Below are 20,290 nucleotides of genomic sequence, written 5' to 3' on the forward strand. Positions count from 1 at the left end.
ATCAGTCCGCCTGATATTGTCATCTGCGTATTGGTTGTCTTTTAATATAAATGTCAATAACTTTAGATGTAGGGGGGAGCCTTCACGGTGACGAAAAACATGCATTTTTAAAAAAAACAAGACAAGTGCCACTACCTTCAATATAACGCGCTTTCGGTTTAACACGAATTCCAAATTTCTTACCCCAAAGTCGAGCCTTCGCTGTATGTATGACCATAGCAATATTAATCTTTCTGTTCCAGTGACAAAAGTAAACGTCGGACTAAAACCGTGAAAAAGAGCGCAGAGCCCAAGTGGAATCAGACGTTCATATATTCACATGTTCATCGGCGAGACTTTCGTGAGCACATGCTGGAGATCACCGTCTGGGACCAACCAAGGGTCCAGGAAGAGGAAAGTGAATTCATGGGGGAGGTAGGTTTGAGGTTCACCAACCAAGTCTTTTTTAATTGGTTTACCACTCCCTGAACTGTTTCTTGGTTACAGCTAACTAATCTATACTCTATTACATGTATATAAGCTCCTTGAGGGCTATTAGTGTCTTTAATATTTTCTATGTTCCTTTTCTCAGATCCTGATAGAGTTGGAGACCGCCTTGTTGGACGACATTCCTCACTGGTATAAACTCCAGACACATGATGTGTCCTCAATACCTTTGCCTCAGCCATCCCCATACCTTCCGCGCAGACACGTCCATGGAGACAGCCCAAGCAAGAAACTACAAAGTATGTCTTTTAACAGTCTTATGTCAGCTTGAGAACCCAAAGTATGCTTGAGTGTGGGGTCTTAGCTATTATTCCATGACAGTGTTGATTTGTCTCTTGGTGCACAAGATGCAGACCCTCCGATCTGATCGTCTTTTGTATGTGTGTGCGTGAGTACAGGGTCACATCGCATCATTGATACAGAGTTTGATGATGGTTTGATGATAATGACTAAAGGTGGGTTGGGGGCATGGTTTACTACATGTGTCCTTCTAGCAGCCTATGGGCACCCAGCACTGGGTGAGAGAACAGATTATTGCCCCCTTAAACTCTGAAATCCACAACTTGCTCCGGAATCTTTATTTACATATCGTTATATTTCTATTGGACTGATGTTATTTTGGCTCTAGATTAATAGTGTATGTACTGTATTTCAGGGGCTACAGTAAAATGTTCTCCTCCTCTGCTGACTGTAGAATCACCTGTCACATTAAGTGCATGTAGAACTGTAGCTTTAGTTCACTGCATTCCACTAAGTCTACTGTCATTGATCCGCATGCCTCAAATATCTGACATATATATATATATATATATATATATATATATATATATGTCATATATATGTCGCTCTGAATTGGTACGCAGGGTCACCGGTTTGACTCCCAGCTTTGACTGTGAGAGTGTTGAATACACTGAACACTAGTTTACTCTCAGTGGGCCTGCCAGCACCTTGCAGCAGCTGCCCATTAGTGTGTGAATGGGTGAGTTTGAGGCTTTGAGTGCTTTATATATAAGTGCACTCCCATATACTTACACAGGTAGGAAGGGTTAAGATGCCTCGGCTGGCATAGCAGCTTGAGAAAAGTAATAGAATAATAACATTTCACCTGCTATGATAACTTCAGATACAGCTAAGCCTCGATTTTACGCACTTCAATTCTATATGACTTTCTATCGAGGTTTGGTCATGGACCACAATGTTTTTCATGATAAATCAATTTTACTACTAACCTTAAAACATTTGGAAAACAACGCGCAACCACCACAGAGACGGCGATCGATAAGGACTGTTGTGCTAATGCTGTTTATGCTAATAGGATAGGACGTCCCGACCTGAGCCAGCTCAGTGGCCTAGTGGTAGAGTGTCCGTCCGCCCTGAGACTGGAAGGTTGTGGGTTCAAACCCCGGCCGGCTCATACCAAAGACTATAAAAATGGGATCCATTGCCTCCCTGCTTGGCACTCAGCATTAAGGGTTGGAATTGGGGGGTTAGATCACCAAATTATTCCCGAGCGCGGCACCGCTGCTGGTCACTGCTCCCTTCTCCCCCAGGGGATGGATTAAAATCACACGGGGATGGGTTAAATGCAGAGGACAAATTTCACCACACCCAGATGTGTGTGTGAAGATCATTGGGACTTTAACTTAACTTGAACCAATCGCGACCCGTAAATGGTTAGAAACTCAGGACATGGACTCCATCGAAGTTATGCATCTTAAAGACATCCTAGATTTTGCAAGGGAGCAACGGACTAAAGCTGTAAAGCAAAAAGGCATAATGGACTACCGTATTTTCCGGACTATAAGTTGCTCCGGAGTATAAATCGCACCAGCCATACAATGCAAAATAAAGAAGAAAAAGATATAAGTAGCACTGGAGTATAACTCGCATTTTGGGGGGAAATTTATTTAATAAAATCCAACACCAAGAACAGACATGTCATCTTGAAAGGCAATTTAAAATAAAAATAGTATTGGCAACAACAGGCTGAACGGTACGGTATGCTAACGTTACATAAACACATAAACAAGGAACTGAGAACGTGCCTGATGTAACATATTAAGAGTTATTCAAATATCTATAGCATAAATAACATGCTAACAAGTTTATTGATCCATCCATAAACTGGGCCGTGGAGCAGTATTCCAACATGATAACGGGCCCAAACACAGCTCCAAGACGACCACTGCTTTCCTAAAGAAGCTGAGGGTGAAGGTGATGGACTGGCCAAGCATGTCCCCAGACCTAAACCCTATTGAACATCTGTGGGGCATCCTCAAACGGAAGGTGGAGGAGCGCAAGGTCTCCAACATCCACCAGTGATGTCATCATGGAAGAACGGAAGAGGATTCCAGCGGCGACCTGTGAAGCTCTGTCAAACTCCATGCCTAAAAGGGTTACGTCGGTGCTGGGAAATAATGGTGGCCACACAAAATATTGACATTTGGGTCCAATTTTGACATTTTACACATTCATCGTTGTATTTTGAGTTACTTTGAAGTAACAATACATTTACTTTGCTATCCAAGCTCTACAGTGACTACTTAACATTGTCTCGAAGTGTCATTTCTTCAGTGTTGTGCCATGACAAGATATAATCAAAACATTGCAGAAATGAGAGGGGTGTAGTCACTTTTGTGAGATACTGTATATGCAATATAGGTAGTTATTTTTTATTACTCTCTTTTTTAACGTTCGATGAGAGTGGTTTTGTTGGAATAATACAATGTGAGTTTTGATGTTTGAGTCCAAATACACTTTTGTCGACTTCTTATAATTTTTAATAATTATATTGTATTAATATACACCCAGAACAATGATGTTATTCCTCAAATACAAACACGTGTATCTAAGTACATATTTCCATACTCCAATGCCCCAAAACACTTGTATGCATGGCTCTGACTTTCTTTCCCCTTCTAAGACTTTCTAAATAACGCACTTTCTGGGTTAACAAGATTTCCAAATTTTGGACCCCAAAGTCCGCATAAAATCGAGGCTTAGCTGTAATGGAAAAATGGTCAATATTTAGTCCCTAAATTGAGAGCGATATGAGTGTCTGAGATGAACATAATCCTCCACAAAATATCCTGGAATAAACAATATATGGTTGAGTAGGGTAGGCTTTAACCATTGTTGCTGCCTTAGGAAAGGCTCCAGACTCTTACAACCCCTGCTGCATGTCACATCATTTCAAGTTAAAGCAAGTAATTTACCACTTATCTCACAGAAAATTGCAGTAAAAGCTATTTTCTTGCTTGCAAATTGGCCATTTGCCTGTGAAATGTCTAGATATTCTGCAAAAGTATAACCTCTTGAGGTAGTTAGCAGTATAACACTCAAAACTAATGTGTCCGTATCAAAGGTTACACATCTGAGCTCTTGGTGTGTGTGTGCGTGTGTGTGTGCGTGTGTGTGTATGTGTGCGCGTGTGTGTTTCAATGGTTTTGCAGGAGGAGAGCGTAATTCAAGGGAAAGAGACCGAGGCAGTACGTTGGCTGTGCCTGAACAGCAGCGCGCGCTTCAGCATCGCTCTCGCTCTGTATCTCCTCACCGAGAGGATTCCTGCAGGGCGAGGTCGCGGCCTGCACATGTGCCCATGCAAAGGTCAGTATAATATGCCACCGCAAATCGGTCACATATCAGTCACTGTCTGTGTTAAAATATATGTTAACATAAGACCATGTTTTATTATGGTCATTTATTATGGTTTATTTATTATCATCAAACTTGTCAAAACTCTTGACCAGTATGCCATTACATCTTCCCTGATGAGCACTTTACTAAATTGCGTAGAACTGGTCTACGTACCGAGTGTACAAAAGTTGTAAACACATGGGGCCGGACTTACTAAGATCACAAACGGTAGATGCTAAAATGCATTTTCACCTCCACAGGCTGTGCATGTTTTCTGTGGACGTCTTGCACATGATCTACTAAGATGGAAATCTTTTACTAAGATCACAAATAGCAAGCTCGAAATTGCATGTTCACTCAAACAGATTGGACATGCGATTGGCAACTGGTGTAAAATTTGTGGCAACTGCTGTATTTGAAAAAAGGGATTTCCCCAGGAGTTTGTTCTGATGGTTTCCACCAAGGAGCATTTTAGGGAGCACTATGAGCGCAAAATGAAGCCTGAAGTTATGGAGCTGGATGTGTCAGTGGAACAGGCAAACATACTACTGAGTTACAAAATATTTTCGTAAAGCCAGCAATCTGATCAAGACCTGGAGAGGGTATCCACCCTTTTCCGACTGAGGACCATGGTCTCAGCTTTGGAGTTGCTGACTTTCATCCCGACCGCTTCACACTCGGCTGCAAACTGCTCCATTGAGAGCTGGAGATCACGGCTTGAAAAAGCCAACAGCACCTCATCGTCTGCAAAAGCAGAGATGCAATGCTGAGATCACCAAACCGGACATCCTCTACACCTCAGCTGCGCCTAGAAATTCTGTCCATAAAAGTTATGAACAGAATCGGTGACAAGGGGCAGCCTTCGCGGAGTCCAACCTTCACTGGAAATGAATCCGACTTACTGCCGGAAATAAAGACCAAACTCTAGCATCAGTGATACAAGGACCGAACCACCCTTATCAGATGGTTCGGCACCCCGTACTACTGAAGCAACCCAGAGAACGCCCCAGGGGGCACGGTCTTCTCCAGGTCCACCAAACAAATGTGGACTGGTTGAGCAAACTCCCATACACCCGCAAAAATCCTGCCGAGGGTATAGAGCTGGTCTACTGTTCCACGGCCAAGGTAAAAACCACAGTGCTCCTCCTGAATCCGAGATTCGACCTCCCGACGGACCCTCCTCTCCAGCACCCCTGAATAGATCTTACCAGGGAGGCTGAGGAGTGTGATTCCTCCAGTCCCGCTTCTTAAAAAGGCCAATGTTCACACTTTCAAAAGATCACCTCTTCAACATTACAAGGAAATCACAGTGTCCCATCACTAGTGAGCTATTATTAGAACAGACCAGTGTTGACCTATGTGGTCCTTGGGGGCTCCCTTGCGCCCGTGAGGACCATGTTGGTGATCTTAGCTCTAGAGCCTGCTCACTTATTTGTATCTTCCGGAGTCCCCAAAAGACCAGCATGTTGCAAGTGCAAAGCTCAGGAAGGAACATCTGGTGGTACCACTAAGTCAGCAAGATAGGAAGTTGCAAAGCCATCTATTATTTCATGAGTAATTAGTAAAACTACAAATCACATTTCATGCAGAGTGGGAACCAGTGCAAGTTGATAACGAGAATAGAACATGATCCAAGTTTAGTTTTGGTCATGAGACTCGCTGCAGAATTTTGTACTCACTGCTGACTTTTAATACTCAACAGTGTTATGTCAAATATAATTTGATTTTTGCTGAGTCACCCCGGGGAGTCTAATTTTGTCAAAACTGACCCTTGTATTGTATGTGGCAGGATCAATAATCAACTCAGTTCTCTCGGGGTTAAAAAGCAAATAATTACAGGATAACCATTGTCTAATCTCAACAAGATGCATGTCCAAATTACAGCAATTGCATGGTCTCTTACTTCTACAGGCATGTATAGTTGAATGTCATCACTTATATTTGATATAGCAACATACTCTACATCATTTCTTAAGCAGTGGTGGAATTTTAGTCCGATGTAATGTCAAATTTAGAACTGTATCCATTTACTAATCCCACTTGGAATTATCGTACAAAAGTTTTCATATAAAAACACAGGCTTTTTAAAGCCTTTTAACTTATTAAAGCAAGACAGCATTCTTGCCTACCAGTATTGCCACACGTACGCGCACACACGTACCCCCCACACAAACACATAGTCAAGACACGGACACACGAACATCTCCAAATAAGGTATTGGGACACTTGTAATTAGGTCGAATGCAATGAAAGCACAGGGGAAGTGCAACTTTGAAAGACCCTGGAGCACTGCACAGAAAGCTTTACTTTCCCTTCTTGTGCAAGACAAAACACTGACTCTGGTTGTGTTGTTGGTCTCCTTTTTCTTTCTGCTGCATGTGTAATTGTAACTTAATAGAATAAACCTATAATTCATCAAATTGTCTGACAACCACCATTTATTTGTGACTTCATTTGCTTGGATATCTCATTGGTTTCACGGACAAGCATCCCATTGGATATTTTAATGTGTTTATGTCATCATGACATGTACAAATATTTTTAATGAACTGTACCACATTTCAACATTTTGTTCAAAAAGGTTAGGGTTAGGAATTCATTTGTGTTCATTGTCCTGTAACTGTATTTGCTTGTGTTTTCTATTAGTAATTCTGAACTTTTGATATCAGGAGCCTGGATGAGATCCATCAGAACCGCCACCACTCCCAGTCGCCTTCCCATTACCACGACTCCCATTTAGAGCATCAGCGCTCTGGTGACTCAGACTACGAGTACTCTGAAGACAGGTAAACTTTTTAGGTATTTAGATTTTGTCGATGACTCTGCGCTTAACATTTATTTGCTAACATCGAATGTATTATTATCATTCTTATTGTATTTTCCGTACTATAAGCGGCTACATTTTGCACAAGCTTTGAACCCTGCAGGTTCATAGTCCAGTACTGCTCATCTAGTATGAATTTTTCATGGTTTTTATGATATTGTATGATTATTCTTTTGCATATTCTCTTATATATGAAAATTAAACATTAAAATACCTGCATTTTATAGTCCAGTATGGCTTGTAGTATATGAACAAAACAAGATTTTCCCCTAATTTTAGCTGGTGCGGCTAATAGTCTAGAAATTACTGTATTAATGTGTTGATTAATAGAATTAACAAAGAGCGAGGTTTAAAGATTCTTATTCCTTGCGTAAAAAGCACAATTGTAATTGTTTTCGAAATACAGTCTAATTTCATTTGCAAATTATCTTCTATTTGCATATTATCTACAGTGGGCAACTAGTGATTGCCACATAGTTCTATTTCAATGTCAGTGTACTGCACAGTATATTTAATAATGGCTCAGAGTGATGTATGTCATGTTTTTTCTCATTCAAAAAATCACATGCCTGTCTAAGTTGCCATCCTCTTCTGTTGTGTTTTTTCGGGGGATTTTTCAATTGTTCACCCATTGTCATGGCAATGACAGTGAAGCCCTGGAGGTGAACAGATCAATCCGAGGTGGGAGTGCAGAGTGCCTACACACAAACAGGTAAAAAAAGAAGAGATAATCATCAGTTTTATTTTACACTATACCCTATTTTCTAACCAATCATCCTCAGTCTATCCTTGCAACATTTAACACACTACGTTGGTATTGTTGCAAACTATGTGTGTGCCTGTTTGTGAGTGTCGGTGTCTTTTATCATTAATGTTTTGTGAGTGTCTACTGGTAGATTATCACAAAATTCCAATAGGTTTAAATGCACACTTTACAACTAATATAATAGTATAATCAAGAAAGTCACCGTGTGAAAAGATTACTGCACAAGTTGTCCTCAAAGAAAGCAAATTTCTTTTGATGAACATGTTTTATGTGTTTTATGTTGTCACTCACGGCAGTTGTATACGTGTTCAACTTTTTTGTCTTTGTGCATGGCCTTCGTTCATACAAGCAGGGGTGCATGTAAACCTAGCAACACACTCCCTCCCAAAATGCCCCTGTTAGTAAATGGAATCCATAAAGACATGTACAGGTAAGCACAAAAGGGCTGTCCTTGTTCCCTCTTTGTTTGCCTTGTCTAGTTTCTGTTCATTTGTGCAGTTTGTGAGCCATTTTGTTGCTACAGCTTTTTTTCTCAACACATGAAATGTCCCTCTGGCTGCTTGTGTTGGTGCCAACTGGTTTTACCATATTGTTGCTTTTGTCAACAATGATGGTACTGTGGACCTTCCCTATGTATCTCCTCATCGTTTGACCCAGTGTTTTAAGCAAAAAATGCTGAGGTGAATTTCATTGAAAACACCACTGTATTGGGGTTGGGTAGCTTTGTTACGGACGTTTGTCGATCAGGTCAAGGATTTCCATTGTCTTAAAGTTTTGGTGTTAGGTTGTGTTGTTGTGAATTAAGGATGTTCAAACTCACCTCACATCCAGCATAAGTCAAGACAGACAAACTGCAGGTCCAATGTATTTACAATTTTCATTCCCCCTCCGTCCAGCTACAGTTCACCTTTTTTAGCAAGTAAATATTAATTAAGTTTCAGTATATAAGTATGTTACAGAACGTACAATCTTTTGGAGTTCACGCCAAAGCTGTCAGGATCAAATATTTTTATGGATTATTCGATCAATTATTCCAGTGACTAGTCACATAAAGTTTTATTTTGCGTGAATGTGTATTACAAAACAATTGTTTTTTGTGATTACTGTTTATCAACCAATTAACCAACCATTAACCAATTATTATTGTTTATTTGGTATTATGCAGTGGTTAAAAACAACAACAATTAAGCATGATCACAAAAAAATAATTGTTTTTGTACCCTCTGACCTTTTGGAAAATTATTCTCTTACTGGTTCGGTCATTATTTTCCAAGGTAAAAGCAGATAGTTGTCTTATTTTGATTGAACACAAAAGATAGTCAGCTTTCATGGACTACATAAATCAAATACTATTATCTGTTAAGAGGTTGAAATCGAAGCATTTGAAAAAATCCTTACTCGATTATTGAAATTGTTGTGGAGTTGCGGTCAATTATAAGACGAAGGAGACGAAGGCAAGTTATGTCTCTTTTACTCTCCACACAAAACTGACTGACAATACATCAACTGCAAGCAAAAGAGGTAAAAGGATGCAAAAAGCTGATAACAGAGCTGCCAGCCAATAGATATGCACTTCAACAATTTGACTCAATTTTCGCATTCTCAACATTGTCAAGTGTTAAGCATTCCCTCCAACATTGATATTTATATTGAATTTGGGTTATATTTTATCCCAAAAATTAAATGACAACTTGATTTGCTTGCAAGATCACAAACAGTGTTTATATGTAGTATAGGAACATTGAAACAAACAAAAAGACACAAAATAGGCAAGCGCAGATGTCATAAGTATTGATTGATAAGTGTGACATGTTCAGAAATGTCACACTTATCAAGGCAAATTTATCAAACACTGTTAAATCAGTTAAATCAGTCCAACCCAGCGGCGCCTGGAAAGCGGACTTTAAACCGATGAAGATGATGTTAAATCAGAAACATTTAGGCAGCTATCACGGTACTTTCTGTTTGCACCCACATTTGAAACCAATTCACACTACTTCAAGTGCACCACTTAACAGACTGATGCTAACTGCACAATTGACACAGCGTAAGATAAAACAAACAAACAAACAAACAAACATAAAACAAACATTGAGAGAGAACGTCTGGGCTAGTCTTACATAATAACTTTACACTACGTTGTTAGGCATCAAGTTCGGCTTTTCATTTTTGAACCATTCCTGTTTGACCGAGCTGAGCTGTAACAATGAACACAGACGTCAATTGGAAATCATGTTTTGGTGTCACCAATTGATGCGAGTGGTGCTCAAGGCTTTGTCGTTTCCACACTGGTGTTCCCTTCACATACTTTCTTTCTGTTCACATCTTTTTAGATGCATGTGTCATTTGGTCTTTTTTTTTTTTTTTGCCTTTCTTTGTATATTTCACTTTTCATGGGCATGGATGGTGTACAGCTCCACCCTCCCCGCATGCCTAAAAAGCAAGCTGCCCCAAAGGCAAGAGGGAGGCAACAACGTGCATCGTAGTATCTTTGCACACCGTGTCCTCAGGTTCACTGATGAGGTCACAGTTAGGTAAGAAAATGCCTCTTCACATATCCCCTTCTCGTCTTCTGACTACCCCCAACGTGCCCTTCCTTCAACGCACAGAGGCTTAAGCCTGCACTTGACATTGCAAATGACAGCATTAAATGAGCACTAAAATCTTAAGCCTTTTTACATCCCCATGTAAGGCCCTCAGCCTGAAACTATGATGTGCAATGTCATGCGATGGTACTGAGCCAGCCATCTGTTGTCTTTGTGTAGCATGACATGACAACCAAAAGCAGTAGCAGTCATATGCATCTGATAATAAGATAAAAGCTAGCTTCTCTTCCCTCGTTACTTTTCCACTTAGACCCTGTTCCCATGGCAACTCACCAACCTTCTATTTGAGTGCTCTCACAGTGTATGCAAGGATGAATGGCTTTGATAAATGGCCTTCGAGTCATTCCATGCTACCGCACTGTCTGATTGCCGTCCTTATTCTGTCGTCGTCTCTTGTTTGTTTCTCTGTTTTACTTCTCATAATTATTCCATTTTTCCATTCACATATCCCCCCCCCCCCCAATTTTCTACATTACTTCCACCTTGTCTCGTGTCCTCCATCGCTCCTTGTTGATTTCTACCTTACTTCTCTCTGCTGCTATGCTGTGGTGGTGCAGTGACCTGCAGCCATCGTTGGATAGAGTGAGGAGTGCCAGCACCACATGTTTGAGACCAGACAGCAACTTTCACTCTTCTGACAAAGACAGGTATTAAAAATAAATAGTTCTCATGTGCGCACACCAACCTAACATCATTCGTACAAAAATTCATGTCATTCATTTTATGTCCCCACTCTAGTTTGTGTCATGCTACAATCCATATACAGTTTATTTGTCATTGACATCACAATAACTAACCCTTCAAATGGAATGTGTAATCTCAAATTTTTTTTATTTTCAAAGCGGCAATATACTATATTGGAGTTAAAGTGGTTGTCGCCGACAAACTCTACCATTGATTAATTCAGGCTAATGCCTGGCTACCTTTACACGAAACAACGGGGGAATTATTTGATAGTGAAAAACTATAGCAAACTCCCCACGGTAGAAGTACTGGCAAGGTTATGAGAAAAATTTCCCCCTCCCATAAAAAAAAAAAAGTTTTGTATTTATTTATTTTTTCATGATTTTTCATGTTTTTTGCGAGGATAACAGATGGAGGATCTGGTTTGACTTGTGTTTCTCCTCTTTCCAAGTTGTCTTCTACATTAGAGCCCTTTAACCACGGGGGTTTGTAATGATATGCTACCAATCTTGACAATGCAAATCAATTGGATCTTTGAATTTCTTGCTTTGTAGACCCTCACCCAGAGCCAATATATTCTCTGCAATTGCCCATGACAATCCGGTATGTCAGGCATGTCCAAAGTCAGGCCAAATCCGGCCCCTGGTCAGATTTCATACGGTCTTATACAGTAATATATTATTTATGGCCCGCCTGCACTGTCAAACTGACTAAAGAAATCATGAAACTTGAAACTGTAATTCATCCTACTTACAAAAGGTGGCAGCACCACCCCCTCTGCTCATTTCTGCCATGGCGACTGCAAAGAAAACGAGGAAAGTTGACATTGAGGGCCGTCGCCTTCAAGAGAAATGGGAATTACAATACTTCTTCACTAAAAATCAAGGCAATTGTGTTTGTCTAATTTCTAAAGAGATGGTTGCCTTGTTTAAGGATTTCAACCTATAGCAGCAACCAGTCAGAGACTAAGAGCCACGTTTTTTTTACTGTGTACCGCAAACAGCCACAGCCACATTGTTCATACTTTGGTGTTTTAATTAGGTAACCAACTAGTGGTCTGCCGTGCACTGGATCATTTGAATGAATTTGTGGAGGTTTGCTGCCTCCAGACTTAGCCACACTAGTCATGCGGTGTATTCAGTTTCTTCCATGCATCTGGTTCTTCACTTGCCGCTACTCCACATATTTCCAGGTGCTTCAATTCATTGCCCTGCAAGAGCCCCTCAAATCCCCGGATCTTAGTAGAACACGTGGCCTCTGCGGAAGACAGGTATCAGGCCTGACCTTTCTGCTGTCTCCGCTCCAACATACGTATACGCTGCCACTTGCTGCTTGCCTGCTTATATCTTTCTGCTGACACTTGCCCTGCAGACTATCATCCATTATAGGGTATCGTTGTTGTAGTCATCTGCACTGTTTGGACCCTTTCTTGTAAACATTTGTGGGCTGAGGCTGTTGTAATCTCCCGTTTGTTTTCACCCGTGCTTACGACTGTGTACTCAATCTGAATTAGTGCAATTGTGTCTTATAAGCTCTTTCTTGTAAAATGTCGGTTGGATGTGCAATGATTGCCTATATTCCTTTCTGATTGAACCAGATTCTCAGCCTGATATGTACATATCGACAAGTATTCATTTTTTAGTTTTGTCATTGTCATTGCCATATCATGTTTGTTTCTCCTCTTCTCTTTCTGGGCTGTTACTGTTTACCCTAACAGGGAGTGTAGCAATGCATCAAGTCCAGACTGTCTAAAAGGCAGCAAAAAAACCTTGGAGGGTGACAGGTGAGAGCATTCATCCTCCCATATGCCATATTCCATATTCTTCTTGCCTCACTTGATCAATTAAGCAATATTTTATATTGTTATGTATTAATTGTAGCCTTTAACGGTTGCCATAAAGCATAAACTAAAGCTCTTCCAGCTTCCAACAAAACATCCCTATCTCGTGGTTATGAATATATACGTACATAGTCAATACAATTTGCATAATGTACATACCGCAAAGTACAGATAATGGTATAACATCAACAATATTTTTTTGAATATAATTTGCAAAGATTTCTCTTTTTAATTTTCATTATTTTGTAAACGGCAGTCGCATCCAGCCCACCTCTATCCTCAGGGGCAGTAGGGGCAAAGGTTGGCCACTGAGACCCTTTGGTCAGACAGCTTTGGCTGGGTCCTCTCCAAACTCTCTGCAGACAGACAGGTGCATGCTATTGTCAGCAGGAGGTCTCTCCTACTGTGTGGTCCTATTGTTGCTCATTTTGTATCCACAAGAACCCCATTAAATCATCACACCTCAAAATTTGGAAATGCTGTACAACCTTTGAGTGAGCTGGGTGGGTCAATTCACTGAAATTCTAAAACTCTACCTGAATCCACCACAACTATCCAAACCTTTCCTAAATATTGCTTGCATAATGTATATGCTGTCCATAGAAATACTCTCCATATAAATTCTCTGTTGGGGTGTGTAGAAATGTGGGCATATTGTGTTTACTGTACATACCAACTCGGGGCCCAATTTTCATAGACAGGCACACGTGCGTAAAAACTGTTGCATCCTTGTTTATGTGGTCGGGCATAGACGCACCGACGCAGGACCCGGCACGGAAGGCTTCACAGCGGCCAACTTTGCATCATTCTCAAATGGAGATCTTGTTGAAATTTCTTATAAATCTAATTTATGTGTATCATATCTCAGCTTTGTGTACCGTGCACCTCACCTGGGCTGAATTTTTAAGGGAATGAGGACAGCGCCCTTGATTGGCCAAGAATCAAGATATCAATATCGGTTCTGTTCTTCACCCCCTCAACAGCACAAATGCTTATTTTCCTATTTCTACCTGCGCCTGTTTACAAAATGCCAAAAGGTAGTAAACTTCACCCAGCCATGCGCACATTTAGACTGCACATTGTGCTAGACTTGCGCTGGGCACATAAATTGGGCTCTGTCTCTCTCTTGCCTCTCCCCTGCCTGTTTGCTAATTTGTCCTGTTCCCTCCCATTTTTACCAGATCATCACTTTTGATTTTGTCTGTCTAATCTTGTTTCGCTGTTAATCTTATTTTTGGTGTTTTCTTCCACTTCTTAATCTCTTTCTGTCTTAATGTCTCTGTCTGCCAGAACACACCCTTCCTCCCCAATGGGGACTCCCTCATCAGGCCGCAGGGGCCGGCAGCTTCCACAACTCCCGGCTAAGAGCAGCAGCATAGAACAAGGTAAGGTATGATGTGTGGATGCAAGTACTCTGTTTGCTTTGATCGAGGGACAAAAGTCAAACATTGATGCACCACTACTACTACCACGACCACCACTACCACTACTACTACTACTACTACTACTACTACTACTACTACTACTACTACTACTAATACTACTAATACTACTACTACTACTATTACGACTACAACTACTACTAATATCAATAATCATTGTCATCATAACAGCAGTACCCCTCCGTGAGCCGTCACCTTATGGTAGAGGTGTTTCTGTGTTCCACTGATTCTAGGAGCTAAATTGTCTGGGGCTTTATGCCCCTTTAAGGATCAGGGAATAAACAGTTTGTAGGCGAGGGATCAAACAAAGCACGGGTCAAAAAATCCCTATGGGGGACACAGAGGCCCCCTCATTGGAGCCAGGCCTGAAGGTGGGGCTCGAAGTTGAGCAATTGGTGGTCGGGCCAACGCACATGGGGCTCAGGCCTAAAGGACAATCACCCTTCTCATTGAGGGAGAGGGGCCATAGAAGGTCGGGTGAGCTTAACTCAGCATAACTCCCAGACGCCTGCCTGGTAAGGTGTTCCAAACACGTAGCACTAGTGAGGAGAAATTGTCTTCTGGCTGGTTTGGGAACACCTTCGGATTACCCTGGAACAGCTAGACAAAGTGGCTGGGGAGAGGAACATTCCCTAATCAAGCTGCCCTCATGACGCAACCATGGATAAGCAGTAGAATATGCATGGATGGACGGACGGACGGTCTCAAGGTTTCTCATAATGGTTCCACAGTCGGGGTTTTGAGTGTTTCTCCTTGCTTTCCTGGGGGTTAAGATCAGGGAATGTGGAAAATAATTGTCAACTGTGGCCATGTGAAGCCCTCAGAGACATTCTTGTGGTAAGGGCTGTATAAATAAATTTGACTTGACTTGACGGACGGATGGAACAATGGATGGATGGGGCCAGGATGGCTGGAAAGACATTCAGGATGCCCTTTTATTTCTCCGTAATACGTTACTGAGGTATCAGATCGGGACTCGGTATGGATGGATGCAAATAACCATAATAATGATAATAATAATAATAATAATTTATATGGTTGCCGCATCTGCCTCACAGTTGGTTTGAATACGAGCAACAGTGATTGTCTATATGTGCCTTGAGATTGGCTAGTGACCAGTCTAGGGTGTACCCCTCCTCTTTGCCAGGATTGGCTGGAATTGACTCCAGCTTTTCAGGTGCCTGGTGACCCACCATATTTTCACAAACTGCAGAAATTAGATCATGTTGATATAAGCAGTGAAACAAGACAGTGTTGTGTGTATAAGACAAAACTATGACATATTGTATTGTGAGGGTGTAAGTACAATGTTATCCATATCTTGAGAAATTGTCAGTATGTCTTCTTGACAGATTATACAGTATATTATCATTTAGACAGAAATCAGACGTTGCTTGTTTACATGGCTGAATTAAATTGTCATTGTTGGTTTTATTTTAGCCCTAGCAGTTGAAGAGCGAGCCCGACAGCTGCATATGAAAGTACATTCCTATCGGCCTTCAGCTTCCCATGACCCTGAGTCGGACCTCAAGTATAAACGGGAGGTAAGACTTCTTATTCTTCATCTTCTTTAGAAAAATAGTCAGGTGGAATCTTTAAAGCAGTGTATGTGTGTATTCAGACCTGACTGTTTGGTCCATTTTGAAAGGACCAGGGTTCGATTCTAACGCTGGTCCGGACCTTTTATGCAAGTGTGAATACACGCAAACGAATCTTGGTGTGGATTAAAGAACCGGACCAAGACCCACTTTTTAAAGTGGTCTCGGTTTTCTTTCAAACGGACTCTGATGAGGTTCACTTCTCGTGTGAATACAAATACGCAGAGCAGGAACGCAGCGCGTAGGACTCGTATGTTTTCCTCCATTTCTGGGTTTGTGCTCTGTGTGCCGCCCTGGTCATTGCTGTCCAATGGGAGCACAGATCGTCACAAGCGTGGATGTTTATACTTCACTTGCAAAATGTACAGTCTGAATAGGAACCGCACCAAATGAAAAAAATGGATGAATGGATGGATGGATGGATGGATGGATGGATGGATGGATGGATGGATGGATGGATGGATGGATGGATGGATGGATGGATGGATGGATGGATGGATGGATGGATGGATGGATGGATGGATGGATGGATGGATGGATGGATGGATGGATGGATGGATGGATGGATGGAAGTCGACAGCCTGTCTGTGTTGGAGTTCATATATTCACTTTGAAATTATAAATCTACGCTTGTTGTTCTTAGATGTTTGCAGAACAGCGACGTAGCAGCGACAACATGTCTGCAAGGTCGTCAGACAGTGATATGAGCGATATGTCAGCTCTCTCCCGTGCCAGCAGTGCCTCTCGCCTCAGTAGCACCAGCTACATGTCTATCCAGTCAGAACGCCCAGGGGGACGTCTTAGGTCAGTTCTTTTGTTAAGTCATACATTGATTACGTTTTCAAATTTTATTTACTTAGGTTCAACTAAGTTTGGAAATTGGTGTCAACATATTTTTGGGGAATCAGCATGTGTTTGAATCTGTTGCTAGTAAAATGCATGCTAATGGCTGTGTATCTTTTCTGTTTTGCATGGCAACTGCTGCATGTTTCCGTCCAACTTTGTGCACTGCTCCTCTCTATCACATACAAACACATGGCGGGATGAAAACAAACATCACTCAGGTCTAAGTCATTAGAGGAGGAAAAAAAAGACAGGCGCATCTCATGGGGGGTGACTAGGGAAGAGGAGAGGAAGAGGGCAGCAGGAAAAAGACGTTTCTCAGAGGAGTTGAAGCGCAGGAGACACACTGTGGCTGGAGAAACAGAGGAGTCCAGGTAAAAATATATAGATCTTAGAAATAATTTCCAGACTCTGTTTACCTACCTACCTACCTACCTACCTACCTACCTACCTACCTACCTACCTCTTTCTCCCTCTTTCTCCCTCTTTCTCCCTCTTTCTCCCTCTCTCTCCCTCTCTCTCCCTCTCTCTCCCTCTCTCTCCCTCTCTCTCCCTCTCTCTCCCTCTCTCTCTCTCTCTCTCTCTCTCTCTCTCTCTCTCTCTCTCTCTCTCTCTCTCTCTCTCTCTCTCTCTCTCTCTCTCTCTCTCTCTCGACATGGATAAGCAACTTTATCTCAATGGTCCTAAGCAGAGAGTGATATAGTGCAGCTCACTTATTACTGATCTATTTTTTTATTACAACCAACAGACAAATCACGCCAACAATTAATCACCTGCTAATAATAATCTGCAGCACAGCTCCCTCTAATTACCATGTGGACCAAAACTAGACAAGACAAGTGCAGTCGTTTTAAGGGTCAAGGCAATAAAGATCAGCAATCACAAATCAATGCATTCTTAATCATTTCAGTGATGTGTGTATTTTCCCACTATTTTCAAATAATGCCTGAGATTTTATAATGCTTATTATCATGCCTAGTTTTAAGTGCAAGTGCATTATAATGCCTAGTTTATTTATTAAATAAACTGAACATGGTCAACAGGCTTCCTTGCCTTCCATGACTCAGTTTGGCATCTGCGACAGCCTCACAATCAGCATTTTCTTCAATGCATTTTATGTTGGGTGTTACACCACAGTATATGTGTACCTAGTTTTTTATATTTGTGTTTGTTTAGTGCACCTCTCAGATCCCTCGTTGCATGCATCCTGTGCTGTGACAAGCCGGAGCCCGGTCATCCTCCCGAGCAGAATCCCCTTCCATCTGCCCCTTCTGCTGCCCAGCTTCCCTTAACTTCCGTGCATAGTGTAGTAGAAAGTCCTCACGCTAATGTTTCAGTACTTCCTGTAAACCATCATATCACGTTAGTCGGGGGTCCACACAGACCAGATGGTGATGGGTGCAGCATGTCCAGGCTCTCTTGTAGCACATTCAGTGGTAAACTATTTTTGTATTTGACCACTCACATCTAAACTGGCTGTGCCACTACTGTTACAGCATAATAAAAAAAACAGGTGACACATTTTATTCGTCACGTAGCATATGTCAGTGTAAGTTGTTTTGCTGTAGTATGTCTTTGAGTTCAGGGCCAAAAGGAAAATTGAAGTCCATCCCATCATATTATATCACATCATGTCTGGCAATTTAAAATGTTTGCATTTGTCATCACGGCATGTCAGTCAGCTGACTTATGCGGTGAAGGTACAGTAAAATACAGATACTATGTCAAACCTTTGGAATACTTAAATGAGAGACACGTACTGTCTTCTTTCTGAAGTCGGCAGATGAGAGCATCAGCGGGACGCAGCATGCTCAAGAGCTCCAGTGTTAGTGGGGAGATCTACACGCAGGAGCGCACTGATGGCAGCCAGTCAGACACAGCACTCGGCACAGTGGGGGGAGGCAGCAAGAAGAGACGCTCCAGCCTCAGTGCAAGGGTGGTGGCCATTGTTGGAAACCGCCGCAGCCGAAGTACTTCCCAGATAAGTGGCCCTGGTGAGTTGCCACAGCAAATGCTAACAACTCAAAAAATCTTCTTATTAAGAATGTAAATCCAAGATGACGTTACTTCCCCCAAAAATGGCATGCACTACTACTTGGTGGTGAGATGAAAAAAAAACAGTTGGCCTCATGTGAAGATTGGAAAAGAAAAAGGACGTGTAATTTGCTAAAATTCCATGATTCAATTGCTTATGAGCCAGATGTCCAAATTGATTAATTTTGGTATTATCATAAGCCAAATTTGAATTATATATCATGCACATTTTACTGAGTGGACTCCATCAACATTCAGACACTCAAACATCTGTGTTCAGCGCATGTATCCAGAGCCACACATGAAAACAATGTTTCACAACAAAAAAGATTTGTCCTGGGGAGCAGATGGTACTGAAGTACCAGTAATTCCAAATGTCTTTTTATTCTGTAAAAGTTTCATCCCCCGCTGTCCCACTGTGTGTTATCAAAGAAGAAACAATAATGATGTATTTTTCAAACTTAAGGGAACATTGTAGATAGATGAGAGCCACCAAGAGCTTCGCTCCCGGTTACACAAGACGTGTCTGAATCCAACTCCCATTCAGACAGACTGACCATGAAAGTCAAGCTCCATTATTCCCTTTTTTTGGGTCAGACATTAAAAGCTATTTGGCCACACTAGGCCTGGAGGGATGTCTAGCCTTCTGTCACTGAAGTGGAGAAGAGAGATAGGAAGTCGAGATATAAGGAGATGTAGCTAGCTCACTGAAAAAAAATCCTTTGTCTATGTGTTGGATGAGAACTGAGGCAAGTAAAGAATATTTCCAATTAAATCTGTACTTTTGCTTTGTGCAGTTTGAGTACAAGATATTTTAATATTTTTTGACATCTTTGGCCTTCTATTGTATCTGCAAAATGGGAAAATAGATCACGCTAGTTTTTGTCCTACTCTCTGGTTTACCTTTGACAATATTATATACTAAGTTCAAGTGTTTGAAATAATGGTCTAAATTACAATATCACTATGGATGCTGCTGGAACGGGTTGTACGAAAAGTCATACAGTACATTCTGTCCCTCTCTCGTGCTCTCTCTCTCACTCTCTCTCTCTCGCACTCTCTTGCTTCCTCGCTCTTCTTTTTTTTTTTTTTTTTTTTTTTGTAGAGGCAAAGACTAAAAAGGAGAAAGGAGCACCGATCCAGAGGAGCACAGAAACCGGCATGGCAGTGGAGCTGACGAGGAACATGAGTCGGCAGCCCAGCAAAGAGTCCAACAATGGCAGCATGAACAGCTACAACTCTGAGGGGAAGTTAGTAACTTTTTCACTTTTTATATATTACTTTTTACAATAAGGCTACATTTTATACATTGTTTGTTAAAACTGTTTTCAACAATCCAACTAGTCACTAACAATTGGGGTAAAACAGCAAAATCACGTCTTTTTCCAAGAGTTACTTTGCTACATCTGACTAGATAGCAAATTAGGTACAGTAACCATGAACTTACTGAATATTGGGCTAACACATTGAGGCTGCTTATAAATGATTAGCAAAGAGAAATTAATACGTTTAGAAAGACCAATGATTACCT

General features: G+C 41.4%; 1 protein-coding gene across 4 annotated transcripts in view; it reads left to right on the plus strand.

The window, feature by feature from the left end:
* rims1b (regulating synaptic membrane exocytosis 1b) overlaps window positions 1–20,290 on the plus strand; it is a 64,940-nt gene that overhangs the window by 41,644 nt on the left and 3,006 nt on the right. For 2 of the 4 annotated variants that reach the window (XM_061275606.1, XM_061275608.1), the window contains 14 exons: window positions 243–414; window positions 572–725; window positions 3,939–4,092; window positions 6,792–6,908; window positions 7,596–7,658; window positions 10,876–10,965; window positions 12,195–12,272; window positions 12,720–12,785; window positions 14,133–14,227; window positions 15,725–15,828; window positions 16,526–16,686; window positions 16,947–17,099; window positions 18,502–18,719; window positions 19,865–20,009. In XM_061275606.1, the coding sequence (XP_061131590.1) occupies window positions 243–414; window positions 572–725; window positions 3,939–4,092; window positions 6,792–6,908; window positions 7,596–7,658; window positions 10,876–10,965; window positions 12,195–12,272; window positions 12,720–12,785; window positions 14,133–14,227; window positions 15,725–15,828; window positions 16,526–16,686; window positions 16,947–17,099; window positions 18,502–18,719; window positions 19,865–20,009 (1,770 nt within the window). Of the gene's footprint in view, window positions 1–242; window positions 415–571; window positions 726–3,938; window positions 4,093–6,791; window positions 6,909–7,595; window positions 7,659–10,126; window positions 10,247–10,875; window positions 10,966–12,194; window positions 12,273–12,719; window positions 12,786–13,098; window positions 13,213–14,132; window positions 14,228–15,724; window positions 15,829–16,525; window positions 16,687–16,946; window positions 17,100–18,501; window positions 18,720–19,864; window positions 20,010–20,290 lie in introns of all 4 variants that reach the window. The other 2 variants (XM_061275610.1, XM_061275607.1) reach the window with 2 other exon arrangements.

The sequence above is a fragment of the Syngnathus typhle genome, linkage group LG3 (assembly GCF_033458585.1).
Source record: "Syngnathus typhle isolate RoL2023-S1 ecotype Sweden linkage group LG3, RoL_Styp_1.0, whole genome shotgun sequence".
In the NCBI taxonomy this organism is placed as follows: domain Eukaryota; kingdom Metazoa; phylum Chordata; class Actinopteri; order Syngnathiformes; family Syngnathidae; genus Syngnathus; species Syngnathus typhle.